At 35.3% G+C, this 18,949-nt stretch overlaps 2 protein-coding genes across 5 annotated transcripts in view; one reads left to right on the top strand and one right to left on the bottom strand.

The window, feature by feature from the left end:
- Nucleotides 1-14,091, bottom strand: part of LOC129805270 (kinesin-like protein KIF14) — a 35,944-nt gene extending 21,853 nt beyond the window's left edge. The window contains exon 1 of the mRNA XM_055853070.1: nucleotides 13,422-14,091. Within this exon, the coding sequence (XP_055709045.1) occupies nucleotides 13,422-14,091 (670 nt within the window). The remainder of the gene's footprint in view (nucleotides 1-13,421) is intronic.
- A 166-nt stretch (nucleotides 14,092-14,257) lies between these two features.
- On the top strand, nucleotides 14,258-15,953 carry LOC129805278 (PPP2R1A-PPP2R2A-interacting phosphatase regulator 1). 4 transcript variants are annotated; one of them, XM_055853081.1, is made up of 5 exons: nucleotides 14,258-14,403; nucleotides 14,462-14,616; nucleotides 14,697-14,961; nucleotides 15,050-15,563; nucleotides 15,639-15,953. In XM_055853081.1, exons 2-5 carry the CDS (start codon nucleotides 14,504-14,506, stop codon nucleotides 15,794-15,796), a joined length of 1,050 nt encoding a protein of 349 aa, XP_055709056.1. In that variant the 5' UTR covers nucleotides 14,258-14,403; nucleotides 14,462-14,503; the 3' UTR covers nucleotides 15,797-15,953. The 4 variants fall into 4 exon arrangements, with proteins under 4 accessions (XP_055709056.1, XP_055709058.1, XP_055709057.1 ...); XM_055853083.1 differs by having other exon boundaries at nucleotides 14,259-14,403; nucleotides 14,700-14,961; XM_055853082.1 differs by having other exon boundaries at nucleotides 14,337-14,400.
- Nucleotides 15,954-18,949: the final 2,996 nt, after the last annotated feature.

An 18,949-nucleotide genomic window follows, 5' to 3' on the forward strand; every position in this document is an offset into this window, starting at 1 on the left:
TGGTAAAAAGATTATGGTATGATTCTATTGATCGGGCTGGTACTGGGAGCTCACTCCGGGGCGCGATCCCACTACTGCTGACCACGGGGACTTTTGGCTGCTGGTTTTCACCCCTGGCCCGGTGCGCCCCTCCTTAGCCAACCTGAACGCCTCGGCCTCCGCCATGGCGCCCATATTGATGGTGAGCTTAGTGCGGACGCCCCGTCAACATGACCCGTCCAGTACACAGGACCCCCAACCTCAAATCAATCCATAATCCAACCTCCGAGTAGCACGGATTACAAGAGCTGCCAGACTCTCGGTTGAAATCACCTACTTCGAATCGCACTTTTGAGCTGTGGTCTCCCTAGATTCAAACCCACATTGCATTTAGAATGGTCACTGTCCCATATGTGATTGTAAAACACTCCTTCCCATTCTAAGTTCCATTAGTAACGACACCAAGCAAATTATGACAATAGATGTCGTTCACAAAGGGGCTGATAAGTTCACTAAATAAAGTCCATAGATATTATTAAATTGATTTTACATAATTTATAGCACAAAATAATTACAATTATAGCCAATATAGTCATTTTCATTGATAAACCTTCCTGATGTATTTTGAAATAATCTTTTAATAAAAAAAATAGATAGGAAGTTTTTAATTTTGGTCAGTAATTACCGTATTTACACTAAAAATTAAAAAAAAAAACCTTAATTAATTTTCTCTTTGCAAAAACTCACTTAATATTTTTACTGTTTAATAAGTCTAATACTTTTATTATAATCAATGCAAAGTCAAAAAATGCATATTTTATTATTAATATTATTATCGCTTTTACGTGACTTAAGGATTTTGTGTATTTTTAGAAAGTAAATAAAAATTTTGTAAAATAAATTTTCAATTTATCTAAATTTTAAACACAAGCAAAATCAATCAATGATCATTTTTTCAATTTTTTTTAAGCGTAAAATTTGGAAATACTTTTGCTTCTCCTATTACCGTGCAAACAGACGGAATTCCCACGGGAATTCCCACGAGCAAATGGTAAATTTGCTATACAAGCGCCCTCTGCAAAAGTGCACGAAACTGCAAGAATGTCTTGAAATATTTTGAATTTCAAATGGAAATTTTCCGTTGGAGGGTGAAATATTCAATTTTCTAAAATGGAAAAAAGCTATCTCGCTCGAGATAGCTTTTTGCTTCCGGAGAATTCCGAAAATTTAATTTGGAGTGTTTTTAAGCAAATAATATATGAAAAAACATGTAAAATCTCCTGTAGTGATCAAAACATTGATTTTAAAAGCAAATTTGAAATCGAATAATAATACTATAATAATTTTGAAAGGATTAGTGTTTCTGGATTAAATTAAATATTCATCAATAACATTTCAGAAGAGGTTTAAATGATTGAAAAGGCAGATTCAAAATTTATCTTTTTCAATAAATCCCATTATTAAAAAATGTAAAGAATATAATAATGTAGATAAGGAAATACAAAGAATAGTAAGAACTGTCGAAGTTCACTGATGAAAATTATAGCCAGAAACCAAATAAACTGCATTTTCGGATATAAAATATTACTTCAATATTTTTTATTGTTTACTTTTTTTTTGGAAATAAAATTTTGAAATATTATACAGTCTTCTTGTTTTTTTTAAACAATTTGTATTCAATTATTATACAATTAACTAATTTTTGTAAACATCTCTGTTCCGAATGAATTGACTGCTTGATCACCCAGGGATATTTTATACATTTTCTTCCAACACTTTATAAAATTTTAAATTATCAGCACTACAATTAAACGAAAATTAATCAATAGGTCCTATCAGCAAAGATATCCAAAGCCTGTCGTTGATTTATCCACTTTAATTGGGGGTTTTTGACAAGATATTTACGCTATAACAACGTTTCTAATCATTTCTCGAGAAATTTTAAAAGATTTTCCATGAAATGTATTAATAGATAATATTGCTAATATCCTTGTGGTATAATAAAGCCACTTTAATAAAATAAAGTACGTAAAATATCTTCTAAATACACATTCCGTTATTTATATTCGGAAAAAACAAAATTTGAAATTCAAATCTTCGGAGCATTTTTGTGTTGCGCTTGAAGTCCACCAGAGGCGCATAGAGCAGATGGTAAAAATTTGACAGAGTTCAATATCCCAGCAACGATGGAGTTCCCTGTTCGACATGCCGCGACGGTAGCGGCCTCCCAAATGTTCAGAAAGTGGTGGCCGTCATAGAGAACTATTGCTTCAACCGCGTTCGCTTTTTCCCAGCCCGTAAGGATTCACATTGGACCGAACCCCGTTCCGAACGCGTTTGCTGAACGTTGTTGAAACAGGGAACTTTCGTTGCTGGGATGGGAACCATCCGGAATTCCCATCCGGAATGGAAAATCTCATGGGAATTCCCGTGGGAATTCCGTCTGTTTGCACGGTTATGTATACAAAAGAAAAATCTTCAACATTTAAAGGATTTTACTTTGGAAAATCAAAATTTTATCAGTTTTTTTTGTCATTTTTTTATCATTCATATAGATATATTCGTTTTTCCCAAAACGCAAAATGAACTTTAATAGGAGTGTAGATACAGTGCCCGCTTTGTAAATTGTAATCCGGATGATTGGGAGACAATTTGACAAATGTACGCTTCGTAATCCAGAAGGATTTTTTGAAATTGTTCAACGTCTCGAAAATATAATACAAGTTTTTTTTTGTGTAGAATTAGAATAAGTTTTTAAGAAGCTTAAAGACATAATTAGAGAATTCTATGCTATTATACTTTATTTATCAAACAAAAACATCACAGGATAATTTATTTTCATTGCTGAACACACATGCATGCATAACCTCAAAAATATTTTAAATGCAACCGTCAACAACTCGTCCGGATTAAGCCGATTCGGATTAGAGAGCGGGCGCTGTATGTATAAATGTCAATTATAGAAGCAAAAACTTTTTTTTTCAAATTTTAAGATTTTTTTCCATAACACTTTTAGTATTTTTTTCAAACTAAACAAGAAATAATTTGAAATAAGGATTAATAGCTTCTTCAAACTAGAGAAATTTATGTCCATATTTGACGGTTATGGGCGAGGGGTTACTCATTGGAGAAACACAAGCCATTTGGCCGAGAAACGGTTTCAGAAACGAGGAAACATTACTGGAAACAAGAGAAACATGCTTGGAAACGGGGAAACGTAGCTGGAAACACAAAAATGTTTCTGGAAACGCGGAAACACAAAATCCCCCGTAAGAAATTGAAACTTGGATAGAAACATGAATAGAAACACGGAAACATGGATAGAAACACGGAAACATGGAGAGAAACAAGGAAACGCGGATAGAAACATGGAAACGTAAATTTTCAATTTGAGAGTGTTAAACGTTAACTATTTGAAATTCAAAAATTACCCGGTTTGTCAGCAGTATAGCTGTAAGTTTCTTTTTACTATGTAGACCCTATAAAAATATTATACTGCTATTTTTTTGCAATATTACAAAATTATTTATGTATTTAAGGTAAAGTATCCTCGAGTCGACCACCCTGAGTTCCTCAAGTCGACCGGTGGAAATATTTATTCAATTTATTGACATTTACAATAATATTTATCGAAGGGTTTAACATCATAGGGTCAATTATTTCATAATTAATTCAAATCTCTGAAAATATCATAGAAATTGACCATAAAACACTGAAAAATCATAAAAAGACGGAGCGTTAAGGCATTTCTTAAAGAAAAATTCACAATTTTTCATTAAATTACAGTATACTTTTTGATATTCTTGACTTTTTTCTTAAGGATTTCAATTATTATCCTCACAGATTACTTGAGTATTCCAATTTTGAGTCTAATCGCAAGTTGAGGACTTAATCTTTATCACTTGTGCAAAAATTTTAGTACCATGACTAAGTTAAAGATTAATTTTATTGTTGGATAATGAGCTGGCGTGATGGATATTCTGTGGGGACACTAGACATGAGCAAGACAGAAAATTTGTTTTTCTTGAGGTGAAATGAATTTCCACTGGCGATTACCGGAAGTGTCCCCACAGAAGGATTAATTTTATGTATTAAAATTGAAAGTGCATTTCAAATAAATTGTTCCTCAATTCGACCGGTCGACGAATCATAGCAACTGAAGCTTTTTTCACTTGAATGTTGTTCTATACTTCTGAATGAATTCATAAAAGTGAGTTTCCCTATTTATTTTAATGATTAACTAAATTTTAAGTGCTAATCATAATGTGTTAAACAAGCCAAAGTTAAATCCGTGGCTTTTAAGTTTTGTAATATGTTTAATTTTAAGAAAAAATGGGTGGCCGAGTAAAGGAACCCCAGGCGGTCGAGTAGAGGTACACCGATATTGAAGTAGTCGAGTAGAGGAACACTTCACATTTTTGAAGCATTTTAATTTTTTTATAATTTTAAATTATATAATGACTAAATGAAGTTCACAATTAGATAGACAAGGATCTATTCTATAGTTTTAGGCAAAAACCCTATCAAAAAACACAAATTATAACTGTTTTTTCATAGTTTTTCACAAAATCTATCCTTAACTCTTTCACGTCATTAGGGTCATATACGACGCAGGGAAATTTTTTTTTGACTATTTACATTAATTGAAATCTATCTGTTTGTGCACGACATCATAATAGATGGATGTAAGATTCTTGGCTAATTTTCTCAAAACTCCAGATATTCAGGAAAAGAAAATATTTGAGATCAAAAATCACGAATTTCGAACTTTGTGAAATGATTTTTATTTCAAAATTTTTTATATTCATTTATTTTTTTTAGCAAAAAGTTCTTTAGAAACACAAAATAGAAAATCCAAAGATTGTATATTACATATTTTGATATAATAAACTACTCTCAATTTTCCAGAAAAGCGCGTAGAATTTTCCGGATGATATACAACCCTATTGTCGGCAATGATAAAAGTTTATGAAAGTGTTTTCGTGTCAACAATGTAGTTGGGACAGTTGGGACATTGTTTTTCTTTGTGAAATCCAGAAGGAAAATATCTTGCTCCTGGGCATATCATCTTATATCTGATGAATTATAACATATTTTGCAATATTTTAGAGTATTCTGCAAGCGTCCCATATTGTGCAGTTGTATTGTGTGTGGATAAATATGTAGATAAGTTTATTTTTGCCAAATACCACTCAAAATATTGTGACAGAGACTGTTCAAAGGGATTACCAGGAAGATTCCTTGAACACCAAGAGTACAGTGTTCATCAAAACTATCCAGTTTGCCATGCTTTTTCCAAAATAATAACTTCAAGCAAAAAAACTCTTAGAAAGCCCGTGATATAGATTTTGAAAATGGTATGTATACTTCCCTTGCCGACAATAGGGTCATATATGACCCGGAGTTTTTCCGAGTTTTCGCGAAATGGATTTTTTTTTCCTTTCACAACTATTATATTTGAACATAAAGCATTAGAAAAAACTCAATTTCACATGAATTCACTAGCTAAATAAAAGTGTGACGCGAAAGAGTTAAGTGGTCGACATAGGATACTTTACCTTATACTAGAAAACTAGCAGATTTTCTTAATTACGTTCTTTGAACTAAATTTTATGTAACAGATTGTGTTTTGAACTAAAATTAAATAACAATATTCTACTCATATAAAGCATAAGATTAAATGTGGAGCTCAGAGTGACAATGCTTAATATCCTATGCTTTAGCCATTTTCGCTCTGAGCTCCACATATAAAGTTCTAACTTTCAAGGTAAATTCTTAATAATAAGTTAATAATAATAAGTTTCTAGTCCACCAAATTAACCAAAGATTTGATATTATTGAAACACAAATGTGAGGCTTTTTCTTTACAAGTCTTAATGTAGGGGGAGGTGTGGCCACTTGGAGCTAGATATGGTAAATTTCAAGAAATTTCATGAATTTTCGCCTAAAGTAGATAGAGATTGCCGTGAAATTTCTGAAATTGTACCATCTTTACTTGGAGCAGTAGGGTTACATTGATATACGATTTTTTCGTGTATCTGAAGGAAAATGGGCTTTAACGTAATGTAATTTAGACAGATGAAACAATTATGGATCTAAATAAAATAATTATAAGGCTCTGCTTCCTTTAGTATGCGAAAAAGTCGTATATAAATGTAGCCCCACCTCCCTCTACATTAAGACATCTAGAGTTCTAGAGCAAAAGCTTCAGTTTCTGAAACCAATAAATTTTTACGAGAATTTTATTTGTCTTATATTTATTACTCCCTCCGTTTCGAAAAAAGTCGTACGAAACACGCTTTGACACTTCTAGATCACGAATATGTGTGCCAAAAATCAATTTTTCGTGGACATCCCGTACGTTCGTCGTATAAGCACTTCTGGAGAGAAAACGGAGACAGATATCGACAAGCGGTTTTCGGAAAAGGTTAAATGTCTATGGGTGGCTAGAAGTGGGTGATGTCAGATTAACCCCTCCCCCACACCCCTCCACCATTTTCGAACACCACCAAATTTTTTTTTCTATAATTCAGCCCCTCTATGGCATCGATCAATCTCAAATTATAGCTGGGCCTAAGAGCTTTCGATCAGTATCAAACTTAAGCCCGATCCCCCTGAACTGAACTAGAAGGGGTTAAAAATTCAATTTTTAAATGGCCATACCTCCGGTTCTAGTTGCCAGAATTTGAAAACTTTTGGTGTTTTGGAAAGCTCTCGTAGAGTACTACAACCCTTATGACACCCCGATTTCTTTCGATTTAATCTAAGGTCCAATTAATCGAAAAATAGATTTTCGAAATTTCAATTTCGCATATTTCGAATTTTTTTCTTAAATTTTAGTATGCTGTAGCTGAAGTCGTGACCTTTTCAACGGTGGGTCGCACTCCTCCCTGGATATTCCCCAACTTGAGCTATAAACGAAAATGTCTTGACCGGATCCTATTTTCAGTATTTATGAAGCGATTTCGATGAAATTTTAGTATATATTTATATCTGTGATTGATATCTTTCTAACGATTGGTCCCATTCGTCTTTACACCAACCCACTGTACCCCGACCCTTACTATATTCAAATGGAGTAGACTCTATCTCAATGCTTATTAATCGATTTGAGCGATCTTTTTAGCCGAGATTCTTTACAATCTCAGCTTTTGTGGTCACAGGTGAAATGCGACCTTGTCAGATCGGGCCCAAATTTTGGATTTACGCATTTGAACACTCATAGATCACGAATATCATATGCGCTAAAAATCGATTTTCGTGAACGTCCCGTTCCATCCTGTCCATTGTATAACCGCTACTAGGAAGAGAACGGAAAGAGATATCAACAAGCGGTTTTCGGAAAAGGTTAAATGTCAATGGGTGACTAGAAATAGGTGATGTTAGATTAAAAATACGCTTAAAAATACTCAGAGCTCAATCAAAAAACGGTTAAGAATGCGCCTAAAACCACGCACAGCTCAATCATAAAATGGTTTAGATTACACTTAAAAACACGCACAGATGAATCACTAAACGTTTAAGATAGCGCTTAAATTGCCTTAAAATCATGCGCAGCTCAATCATAAAACGGTAAATGTGCTTAAAATTACGCACTGCTGAATCACAAAATGGTAAATGCGCTTAAAATCACGTACAGCTCACCCACAAAACAGTAGATGCACTTAAAATTACACACAGATCAATCACAAAACAGTTAATACGCTTAAAATCACGCACAGCTCAATCACAAATTGGAAAATGCGCTTAAAATCACGCACAGCTCAGTCACAAAACGGTAAATGCACTTAAAATCACATACAGATCAATCATAAAATGGTTAATACTGAGCTTCAAATTACGAATAGCTCAATCATAAAACTGTAAATGCGTTTAAAATCACGCATAGCTCAATCATAAAATGGTAAATGCGCTTAAAATCACGCGCAGCTCAATCACAAAATGATAAATGCGCTTAAAATCACATACAGCTCAATCATAAAACGGCAAATGCACCTAAAATAACACACAGCTCAATCATAAAATCGTAAATGTTCTTAAAATCACACACAGCTGAATCATAAAACGGTAAATGCGCTTAAAATCACGTACAGCTGAATCACAAAACAGTTAAGATTGCGTTTAAAAACACGTACAGCTCAATCAAAAAACGGTGAGTGATTTTAAATGCATTTCCCGTTTCATGATTGAGCTGTGCGTGATTTTAAGTGCATTTACCGTTTTAGGATTGAGCTGTTCCTGATTTTAAGCGGTTTTACCGTTTTATGATTGATCTGTGTGTGATTTTAAGCGCATTTACCGTTTTATGATTGAGCTATTCGTGATTTTAAGCTCAATATTAACCATTTTATGATTCAGCTGTGTGTGATTTGAAGTGCATTTACCGTTTTATGATTGAGCTGTGCATGATTTTAAACGCTTTTACCGTTTTATTTTTAACCTGTGCGTGGTTTTAAGCGCATTTACCGTTTTGTGATTGAACTGTGCGTGATTTTAAATGCATTTACCGTTTATAAGTCAGCTCTGCGTAATTTTAAGAGCATTTACCGTGATTTTAAATGCATTTAAACTTCTAGTATATATCAAAAAATTCTTAAAATTAAGTGTTCTTCTAAGATATATCTCATAACTTCTAAAATCAACTCCAAATTACATCTTTCCCTAGACTTTATTTCTAAACTATATTTTGAAACATTACAAAAGACACATTTTTCCTTCGTTGAGTGTCCTGCATTATATAAAGGAGGTCTATATTTTCTCCACAGACGGTCAACGTCGTGCTCTTTGTACACAACAAGTATAAAAAATACATATTGAATTCTATAAGGCACTCTGGTGCATATAAAACAAAGGAAAAGCCTTCTATAAGGTACTTTTCGCTCAAAAACTTGTATTCTTTTTGCTTTAATTTAAAATTGGATAACCGCCGCCAAAAGTTATCTCGGGTCCGATCTCTGCGAGTTCCCTCCAGAAACGTTTTTCCACTTATCTCAAAATTGATCCTGCGATTTCGTTTAATTTTGGACATGTTTTGAAGGTAATCCAGCTGAAAATTTTGTCTTGCGATGCTTTTCACCGAACATCCTTGACTTTGACCTTGAATTCTTCAAGGTCCAAAATTCAACCTCTTTGTAGAGCCTAATTTTCAACGGATTTAAACTTAACGGATTTAAAACCAAACATTTAGCCACGAATATAATTTTTTTGAAAGGTCTTAATTCTGAACCCGACTGCATTAGTCGAAATCGGTGATGAATCGGTAAAGTAGCGGTAACAGCTCTCTTTTAAAAATACAGTTTTTCGCGTTTTTTCTATCTTCTGACCCATATAAAATTCAGACGATTCAAACTGTAAGTGATATAGACTTTCGCTCTTCGATGACCCCTCCTCAAATGATAATATTTCGAAGCTAATCTCTTTATTTTCCCCCTTCCCCCTTATACGTTCCCTATCCCCCTAAAATATATCAAAACTTAGGTTTTTCTAATATTTAAAAATAAATAAATTTAATTTTGAGGTGACTCCAATCCTATACAGACGATTGCCGGAACATCTTCAAATAAACTCATTAGAATAAATGTCCTAATTCACAATCATTTCCAGAGAATTATATAAATTTGCTCCTTGACTCTACTAGAATGTTACAGTTTAGTGAAAATTCTTTAGATATAATTTGAAAACTTCTTAAATACAAGAAAAATACGCCAACGTAAAATGCTTCTATTGAAAACACATTAATCCAAATGGAGACAAGGGAAAGTTTTTAATTGGAGACAAGCAGTGTAAGTGAAACCGCGACGAAAAGCTTCCAAAACCTTTTTGAATTGCTCTTGAGTGCAGGATTTGTTCTTATTCCAGGGCTTTACTCCTTTCCCATCTATAACAATAGGTAAATCTCTCCAAAAAAAAATCATATTTCCAGGGTTTCCTCTTGAAGCATTTGCAGACATTTCAGAAAAACTCTTTGTTTACGAAATAGATAATTATTTCATTTGAAAACTTCAAGAAACGTTACCAATAAAGATTAGCACATAATTTAACTAAAATTATCCAGAAATGTGACATTAAATGTTAAATAAAACGAATAAACAACAGTTCCATTTTGTTTTTCATTGGAAAACATGGTCGATCGATGAAAAATTCGATGGTGAAAAGGTACACTTTTAATTTTTCTGAGAAATTAACAAATTAAAATTTGTGAATATAAATGGATTTTCGCTTTATTTGAAGCAAAATTAACTAAATAATGAAACTGTTGTATAGAAAATTATATAAATATAATAATTTTGTACTGTAATTATCGTGAAAACAATGATGTTTCCATTTGTAGTAGCCATAGTAGCAAAAAATTTCCATTTGGAGCAGATTTTGAATTAACTTAATTTACCCTACGCCATCGCCAGTCTAAATTTCTAATAAAATTATTTTAGACATAGATAAATAATTCTTTATAAAAAGCATGCCAAATTGAGCTAACATAACATTTGATGCGACACAAATTCCACAATGTACATGCGTTTAGTCGGGCACTTTTCTGCATTGGGAAGAAAAAATCCGATAAAACTATTCAAATTTGAAAGAAAGTTACGGATTTTAAATGTCTGGATAAAAATTTGGATAGAAACAAATTAGAAACAAGGAAATATGCATGGAAACGCAGAAACACAACTAGAAACGCGAGAAACACGACTGGAAACGAGGAAACACAACTAGAAACAAGGAAACACAACTAGAAACAAGGAAACATGGTTAGAAACGGAGAAACATAACTGGAAACATGCTGGAAACGAGGAAACACACCAAGAAACGAGGGAAACACAATTTTTTTAGCGATAGAAACAGAAACGGAGAAACAGAAACAGAAACGGAGAAACATTTCTGGTGTTTCTGGAAACGGGAAACGCAAGCCAATTTATTTTCTTATGAGTAACCCCTCGGTTATGGGGTCCGTGGTGCGACTGATAAGAGCGTTCGGCACGTGAGCGGTGTGACCCCCGGCTCGACTGTCACAGTTGTGAGTTCGAGTCCCGCCCGGTGCAAATGACTAAAGGGTCAGAATGGACATTTTTCGCGAAACGTTGTAAAAACTGTATAATAAATTTGTAAACTGAACAATGCACAGAATGGCTGAAATGGCCCAGTACATTAAAATAAATATAAATAAAAATATTTGACGGTTTTTTCTACACAAACGTAAGCAATATAATTTTTTTTTTTAAATTGATAAATATATCTTTAAATAAATTTTTGACATAAATTTCTCTAGTGTGTAGGGGCCATAAGGGCGTAAACAATTTGCTTCAATATTTTAAATATTTCCAATAAGTTCTAGTTGTGAGAAATTTTCGTCAAAATGAAGCATTTTGAAGTAAATCGTATAATGACACTAAATCATGTCAAAATGGCCCATATTGACGAAAATATCTCACAACCCAACGAGCACAAAATGCTAATCGATTTCAATTCAGCTGATATCATATGTATTTTCAGCTGAATTCTGCTAACCTTAAAATGACATTCGAGAGGCAGTGCCATTTCCATATTCCTCACTAGCACTTTTTGTTCTAGAACTGCTGACAAACTTGGGGCAAAATGTGGCTACTCAAAAAATTTTCGATAACTTTCGAGATAACAAATAAACCGGTTTCAAATTCTTGCTGCGATAAAACCTCCTAAATTGTACAAAAATTTCGGAGATTCAAGCAAGAAATATATATGGAAAATTACAAACATTTACGTTATAGGTCCTTTTATCATTTACTTGCCATAATGTCCTCTTTATATTGTGAGTTTTCGTCGAAATTGAGCGTCTTGAGATTATTATTATTATTATTTTTATTAAAGGGTCGCCACACATACTTCAGACGCTCTCGCATCCATTTCAGCATCGTGTGGACGATCCTATATCACAGTGTCTTGAGATGATTTACGTCCATAAGTTCTCAAACGATGCCCACCCTTTAAAATGCCATTTTGACGAAAATTTCTCTCAAAATCTAGAGATCATTACAGGGGATGTAGATTTTGACTAACTTATTTTTCAAAACATATGCATAATGTAATGCTTCTTAGACGATTTTTTTTTTTTAATTTCTTCCTTGATTTGCCTCTTTTGCCTCATAAAAAAAAACCTTGTAAAAACCTTTTGAAAATAATAAATAAATAAAAAGCATTGCTCATTAAGGCTTCTATACAGAAGAGAAATTTATGTCCATATTTGACGGTTTTTCTTACAAAAAAAACGTAGTAAATTTGCTTCAATATAGACATAATTTTCTCTGTAGTGTCTAGAGGCAATTATGGCTTCTACACACTAGACAAAATTATGCCCATATTGAAGTAAATTCCGTACACTTGTGTAGGAAAATCACTTCAATATGGACATATTTTTCTCTAGTATGCCGAAGCCAATGATAAAGAAAAAGAGTTTCAGACAAAATTATAGATTAAATTTTCCTATAAAAATATTTTAACTGTGTATTAAAGCCTGACTTGGCTGATTTTCCATGAGAATTCTTGAATAGAATTTTCCGAAAAGAGAACAAATAAATCACGTGAGTTTCCCAGGACTTCTCAATTTTTTTTTATAGGTTAAAATTTCCCTAATTTACAGACTGCAAAACGACAAACGAGATGACGTGAAAAAGATATTGGAAGAATTCCCGAAGGGCAAGGAACTATGAGAATGAAGGTGGCCGAAATAGGGCACCAAAGCTATGTCTACATTTTTATTCATTTTAAAATGTATTAAGAATGATTTCAGAGTAAATAAAGACGATAAACTGTCTACAAGGTTCTAAGCAACACTCCTTAAGTAGAAGGAATAAAAAAAAATCAATTTCTATTAAAGATATTACCGATATTACGAGATGCACACTTACCCTATGCATGTAAAATATTTTGCAGTGTTTAAATAAATTTTAATTTTTTGCATTTTTCCAATAGAATTTTTTTTGAGTATTCTACCCTACCGAGGTTTGCCATTTGACCGAAAAACGCCTAAAAACGGTCGGTAGGTTTAGTGTTAATCCCGAGGTTAATCCCAGTGACGTGCCGAAACGTTTTCAAGATGTGCAAAGGACTTTCAATGAGATAAAAAATTCTTAGGAAATCTCCTGAATCTAGAACTATACAAGGTTTCTAATTGAACGAAAATTTAATTGGGGGCGTGGTCAAATTTTTCAGTGCTCGATGAATTTTTACTGCGGGCACATTGATAATGGGATTGAGCTGAGTAGAATAAATTCTGAAACAGATTTTATGACGTTTAGATTTTCAAATTCAAAGAACTCTTAAATTTTTTTTTTTAAAATTATTTAATTCTTTTGATAAAAATGAGGAAATAGTTTTCAAAATTAGATAAATTCTAAATTATGAATATTCTATAAGCCTTATTAGAAACTTTCATAAATTGTACCTTCCCCAAAAAGTTTCTTACTCACCTGCATCGATGCCCATCATGCTGTAGCTCTTCCCGGATGATGTTTGTCCGTAGGCAAAGAGACAAACATTGTATCCTTCGAATGCCTTATCCACGAGTGGCATTCCTATACTTTCGAAAATCACCTTTTGATCTGCGTATTCTTGATGCTGAGAATTGCACGACCAGAAGGCGCAGTCGTAGGCGAATTCCCGTGTGATTCCAGCTGAACTATCAGCAGATGAGCCCGCCAGTACAGTGACCTCATTGTTTTTCACATGGATAATATTGCTTATTGATGGTACTGTCAGCTCACGCTTATTCATTGGACGCACTCTCACAGCAACTGTGAGATTGCTGACTTCAGGCTCCTGTTCCTGTGCAGCTGGTGTTTTCCTGGCTGATCTCACGGATGCATCCAATGAGACATTTGCAAAACATTCGGGCGTGAAGTAGTATCGGGGATTCTCCCTTTTCGGGGTGGTAGTTGGTGTTTGAAAAGGATCATTTGATGGGGGATTTGCCCTCTTCCTGGCACTCCTACTCTCCAAACTGAAGGCAGTATTGAGGAATTTTCCTGTGCTTCCGGCTTCATTTGAAACTTCGCGTTTTCTCGGCGGCTTGTTTGAAGACTTCGGCGTTGCACATTTTAAGGGATTTTTTGGTGTACGTGGGGTATTTCGGCAAGACATTTCACAAGGCAATTGGAGGAAAACACTTTATAAACACTTTTCATGCAATTTTGTATTATTTTTTTTGCAATAAATTGAAGAAAATTGTAAAAGATCCTGAGCTTCGGGTGAAAACGACCGTTGGTTCATGCTCAAAGTCGCGGCCGACTAGATCGAACTGTCACGCTCATGTCAAAGAAGGAGGGACTTTTTGGCAAAATTGTTGTTTTAGAAAAAAGGGATATTTTGGTCAATTGTGTGAAAAATTCCTGGTGAAAATTATCTTAAATCGTTGGCAGGACATCCTAAGAATCAGAAAAAGCCACAAAGGTGGTTAGTATGGCATGTTTTTAGGGTGAAAAATATCAATTGATTTTTCATGTCTTGACAGGCAAAAACATCATTTATTTTTGGGTGAAAAAGATTCCGAGACATGGATGGAGGAGACTCAAGCTTGAAAAGATGTTCCAGTGCTCCTCTCATTAACAACATCACAGCTGGTATACAAACTATGACATCCTCTCAAGCCACCAGCACGTCTTCCAGGTAAAATTTCCCGTTCGCTGTCTGGCAATTTGTCCTCTTAATGGAAAATTTTTCTCTTTTTTTTTGTCCTCTGTACCCAGCAGGGATATCTCACCATCTCCAGCCATTAATATCTTTGCACGCACCCGTCGCTATTCAGCCAGTTACAGCCCATTGGCGGGTAGTACTATGAGTCCCGGTCCCCGACTCACCCCTCGCGTCTCCCAGTTGCGCCAGGAGGAGTGCATTGACGTCAACAGTCGCGAAGTTAATCATGAACGCGAGGTCCATTGCGCCATGCAGATGTCTCAGAGCTGCGAGGATCTCCGGATAGTCACTGAGGGATGGTCCTTCAAGAGTAGAGATGTGAGTTAAATCAGCAATTTCATCATGTCCAATGGATTTAACTAACTTCTTTTTTTTTTGCTCTTTGGGGGCGGCGAATCTATTTCAGAACGATGATCTAACAAATCCCCTTCATGTCAACCTACCCTCCGGCGGTCCCCTCAGCTGTTCCAGCCCCTCACCGACAAGTCGCAGCGGCGGACTGCGGTACCAGGTGATGTCGCCCAGTCCCACCCGAAAAACCTTTGCAACGCGACGCTCCATGTCGCCCAATGCCATGCGGCCCAGCACCTTGTGCCCCGTGAAGCGCAAATTCGACCTCGACGACAACAGCTCCACGTGCTCGCCGCCCCCCTACAAGAAGATGTTCCTCGAGAGTCGCGGCTCATCGCCCATCTGCCAGACCCCATCACCCATCTGTCCCAGTCCCGATTCCGGCACCTACGAGGGACGCATCACACCAAAGTTCTTCGTCTCCAAACTCTGCACTACCTCGTCCGTGTCATCACCCTCCTCGGCCGCCCATTCGCCAGCCACCAACAGCAACAGCGGCGCCAGCGTCGCTTCAGCATCCAGCGGAGTCACCGTTGATGAAACCATGACCCTCATCGCTGACCACGAAGGTATGATGTGAAAGACGAACCAAGACTCTTGTGAACTATCCAATAATCCTTCCTCCCTCATCTCTTCGCGTGTAGTCAAAGACTACGATCCCACAGCCACGAAGCAGGACATCACAGACGAGGAGTGTGCCTCCATCACAGGGATGTCAGCCAATCTCGATCGCGTTGCCGAACGTCTTGAGGTACTCAAGGACGAACGCATCCCAATCCCACCTTCATCCCCAGCAATATGAATCATCTCTTCGCAATTATTTACTTGCGGCGCTATCAATTCTACACCATCATCATACTCTATCGCCCCTTCCCCCTCTCTTAATAAGACATACATACTTATACATATTAAGTTTTTTTTTCTCTTATTCTTTATTATGTGTATAAAATGATACCCGTTGATTAAACATTATTTATTCACCCGAAATTGGGTGCATAAATTCAAAATTGAAAAAAAAATCTTATTATTTTTTTCTAAATGGTGGTTTTAGGTGTGATTCCTTCTAATCACACCTATTGTAATCCTCTGATTTTCTAAAAGTGCTCCGATCGAGCTGAAATTCACAGGGTATATGTTTTGAACATCCCTGATGCCGAAAATAATAAGCCGGTAATTTCAGGTCCGGCTGCCATCCGGCCGTCCGTAGTACGCAATATCTCTGGATTGGATAGAGATAGGGTGGAATCACCAGTTCTCGCCAGTGCCCCACTTCTCGCCACTTACATTGAAATCGCTATTTTTCGCAATTTATGAAATAAATGAGTCGCAATTTTTTTGTATTGTTTCTGCTTCTACGCATAGAATCGAAAAATAATAATTATTCGTTTTGGATTCACGATTTTGATCACTTTTTAGAGCAATATTTTAAGCAAGTGCATCGAATCCAACATCTCTTACCAAATGTACTAAGTGTCGTCAAATTTTCATCAGGCTAAAAATACCTATTCGGGTAAATAATTTGTCTATTGAATATTTTATTGCACTTGTGGAATACATAAAATTTGTATTTAGTCAATTAATATTTCATTTTATCTTATTTTTGTATAAAAATGAGGCATGGCGAGAAGTGGTAATATTCTGGAATTGATTTTACCACCTGTCGCCATATCTTTTCAATAGGCAACGCTAACTTCACTTCGTACATTCTCAGTTGTCAAATCTGCATTGTTTACTTTCTGCAAAAGCCCCATAATTTGATTTCTCAAATAAAAGTGAAGAAAAATCATTTAAAGAGAGTAATAATAAAGTGATCACAAGGAAAGAGAAATGGTGAATGTATTCTTTTCATAGCATTGCCTAAAATAACCGAGTGTGGTTCTTTTCAAGTGGGTGGCGAGAAGTGGTTACAAATTTTACAAAACTGGCGAAAAGTGGTAAAAAGTGGCGACGAAATGGTTATTTTTGCATTATTAATAAAAATCAGTTTTTTAAGTAGTCCAGCGTTATGTTCTAGGATTATTGTTTTCACGTATCTAGAGCCAATACATCTAAGTAACTTTGTGTCAAATTTGACTTATCTTGTAACAAGGATTCAAAAGTTATGATTAAATGAATTTAATTTTTTCCTAAACATGCCGATAGCCAGTAATTCCACCCTATCTTCATAATTTTTTTTTAAATATATCTACGCGCGCGTACGACGATTTCTGTCCTATTAGTTTTTTGAAAAACCGGTTCTAAACCGGTTAAAAATCACGTTTTGTTGTTTATCTCGAAATCCTATTATGCAATTTTGAATTTTTTATGTTTATGTTGTAGCCCAGAAAATTTAGACCAATTAAAAAAAATTTAAGGACATTCGTCTAGCGGTTCTCGAGATATTTCATTTTGAAGATTTCAATTTTAAGAAAATTTGCTATTAGCGTCAGGCGGGAAAAAAAGCGGGAGAAGCGACGTCGGACAAGTTTTCCCCATAGCACTATCTCACTCTCCCTTTCTCTCTCTCCCCCTCTCAACATGGTGAGTCTATATCCGAAGATTTGAAAGGTGGCATATACAATTCGCGATGTCTTTTGCGGATCTTCGCGAGGTGCGAATTCTCTCGCGGACTTTCGCGGGACGCGAAATTTTTCGCGGATTTACGCGGGTCGCGAAATTTTTCGCGAATTTTCGCAGGTCGCGAAATTTTTCGCGGATTTACGCAGGGTCGCGAAATTTTTCGCGGATTTTCGTGAATCGCGAAATTTTTCGCGGATTTTCGCGAATCGAGAAATATTTCGCGAAATTTTTCGCGTATTTTGGCGGATCGCGAAATTTTTCGCGAATCCCGAAATTTTTCGCGGATTTTCGCGGGCTGCGAAATGTTTCGCGGATTTTCGCGGGTCGTAAAATTTTTCGTGGATTTTCGCGGGTTGCGAAAGTTTACGAAATTTCAGACACTTTTATGCATTTCTCGTCCAATTTTCTTAATTTTCCAGTGAAATTTTGCACATATCAAGCCTGAAAGAGGCTCTAAATGGATGTAAAGTTTGAGGCCTCTATCTCTCATAGTTTCCGAGATAATCAACTTTAAAGACACTTTTATGCATTTCTCATACAATTTTATGTATAAATATCGTTCGAGTTTGCCACAATCCGATTTTGCAACGAAGGAATCACACCTCTATAAGCTGAGCTAGGCTTATCACTGGCTTTTTCTTGTGGTCAGCAAAATATTTTATTGGTCAGTAAACAATGTAAAATTAATCAGAACTTAAAGCGGTCGCCAGGCTAGTGGTTTAGCTCAGTTTTAGAAGGTCCAAAAATCCTGTGAAGTGAGCAATTTTATAGATTTATTTAGAATTAACTCTTTCCGGACCGCAGCATATGCTGCAAGCCAATTTCACAATTTTTAATCAAAAATATCTAAGCTCAGGAATTAATTGAGGTCCTGCAAAAAATATCTTACATTTGGACATCCTTATCGTTTGTAATCATCCACAAGAATCGGATTTTTATCAACTCTGAATAATTAAAAAACATTGTTTTTCATAGAAAATGCATATGCTTCTTTGGGTAGGGTAAAGTGTATAATTTGGAATTAGTGTTACAAGTTGGACAATTCGCCGGTACAAGTTGGACATGGCTTTTTTCTTGATAAATACAGTACAAAATTTGTTTTTAAGCACTAGAAACCAAATTATAAAACTAAAGCATTAAAAATATACAAATAAAAATGCAGTACTAAATTTATTAAGATAAAAAACCCTGTCCAAATTGTACCATTGTCCAACTTGTACCACTGTCCAACTTGTACCACTTTACCCTACTAGAGTCCCAAAAGAGACGAAAGAGTTAAGGAAGATTGGAACACCGGTGTCCCATAAAGATAATTATGACTACCTAAATTATTTTTTCCTTATGTTTGTACATAATTGTAAAGTAGAAGGTTCAAGGAATCTAGGATATTATTGCA

Source organism: Phlebotomus papatasi, chromosome 3, assembly GCF_024763615.1.
Source record: "Phlebotomus papatasi isolate M1 chromosome 3, Ppap_2.1, whole genome shotgun sequence".
Taxonomy (NCBI): Eukaryota; Metazoa; Arthropoda; class Insecta; order Diptera; family Psychodidae; genus Phlebotomus; species Phlebotomus papatasi.

Bases quoted from the DNA above. Each gene is read 5' to 3' on its own strand.
- LOC129805278 (XM_055853081.1), top strand. From the start codon at position 14,504: ATGGATGGAGGAGACTCAAGCTTGAAAAGATGTTCCAGTGCTCCTCTC. The intron at 14,617-14,696 runs GTAAAATTTCCC...CTCTGTACCCAG, and splicing joins GCCACCAGCACGTCTTCCAG to CAGGGATATCTCACCATCTC. The intron at 15,564-15,638 runs GTATGATGTGAA...CTTCGCGTGTAG, and splicing joins CCTCATCGCTGACCACGAAG to TCAAAGACTACGATCCCACA.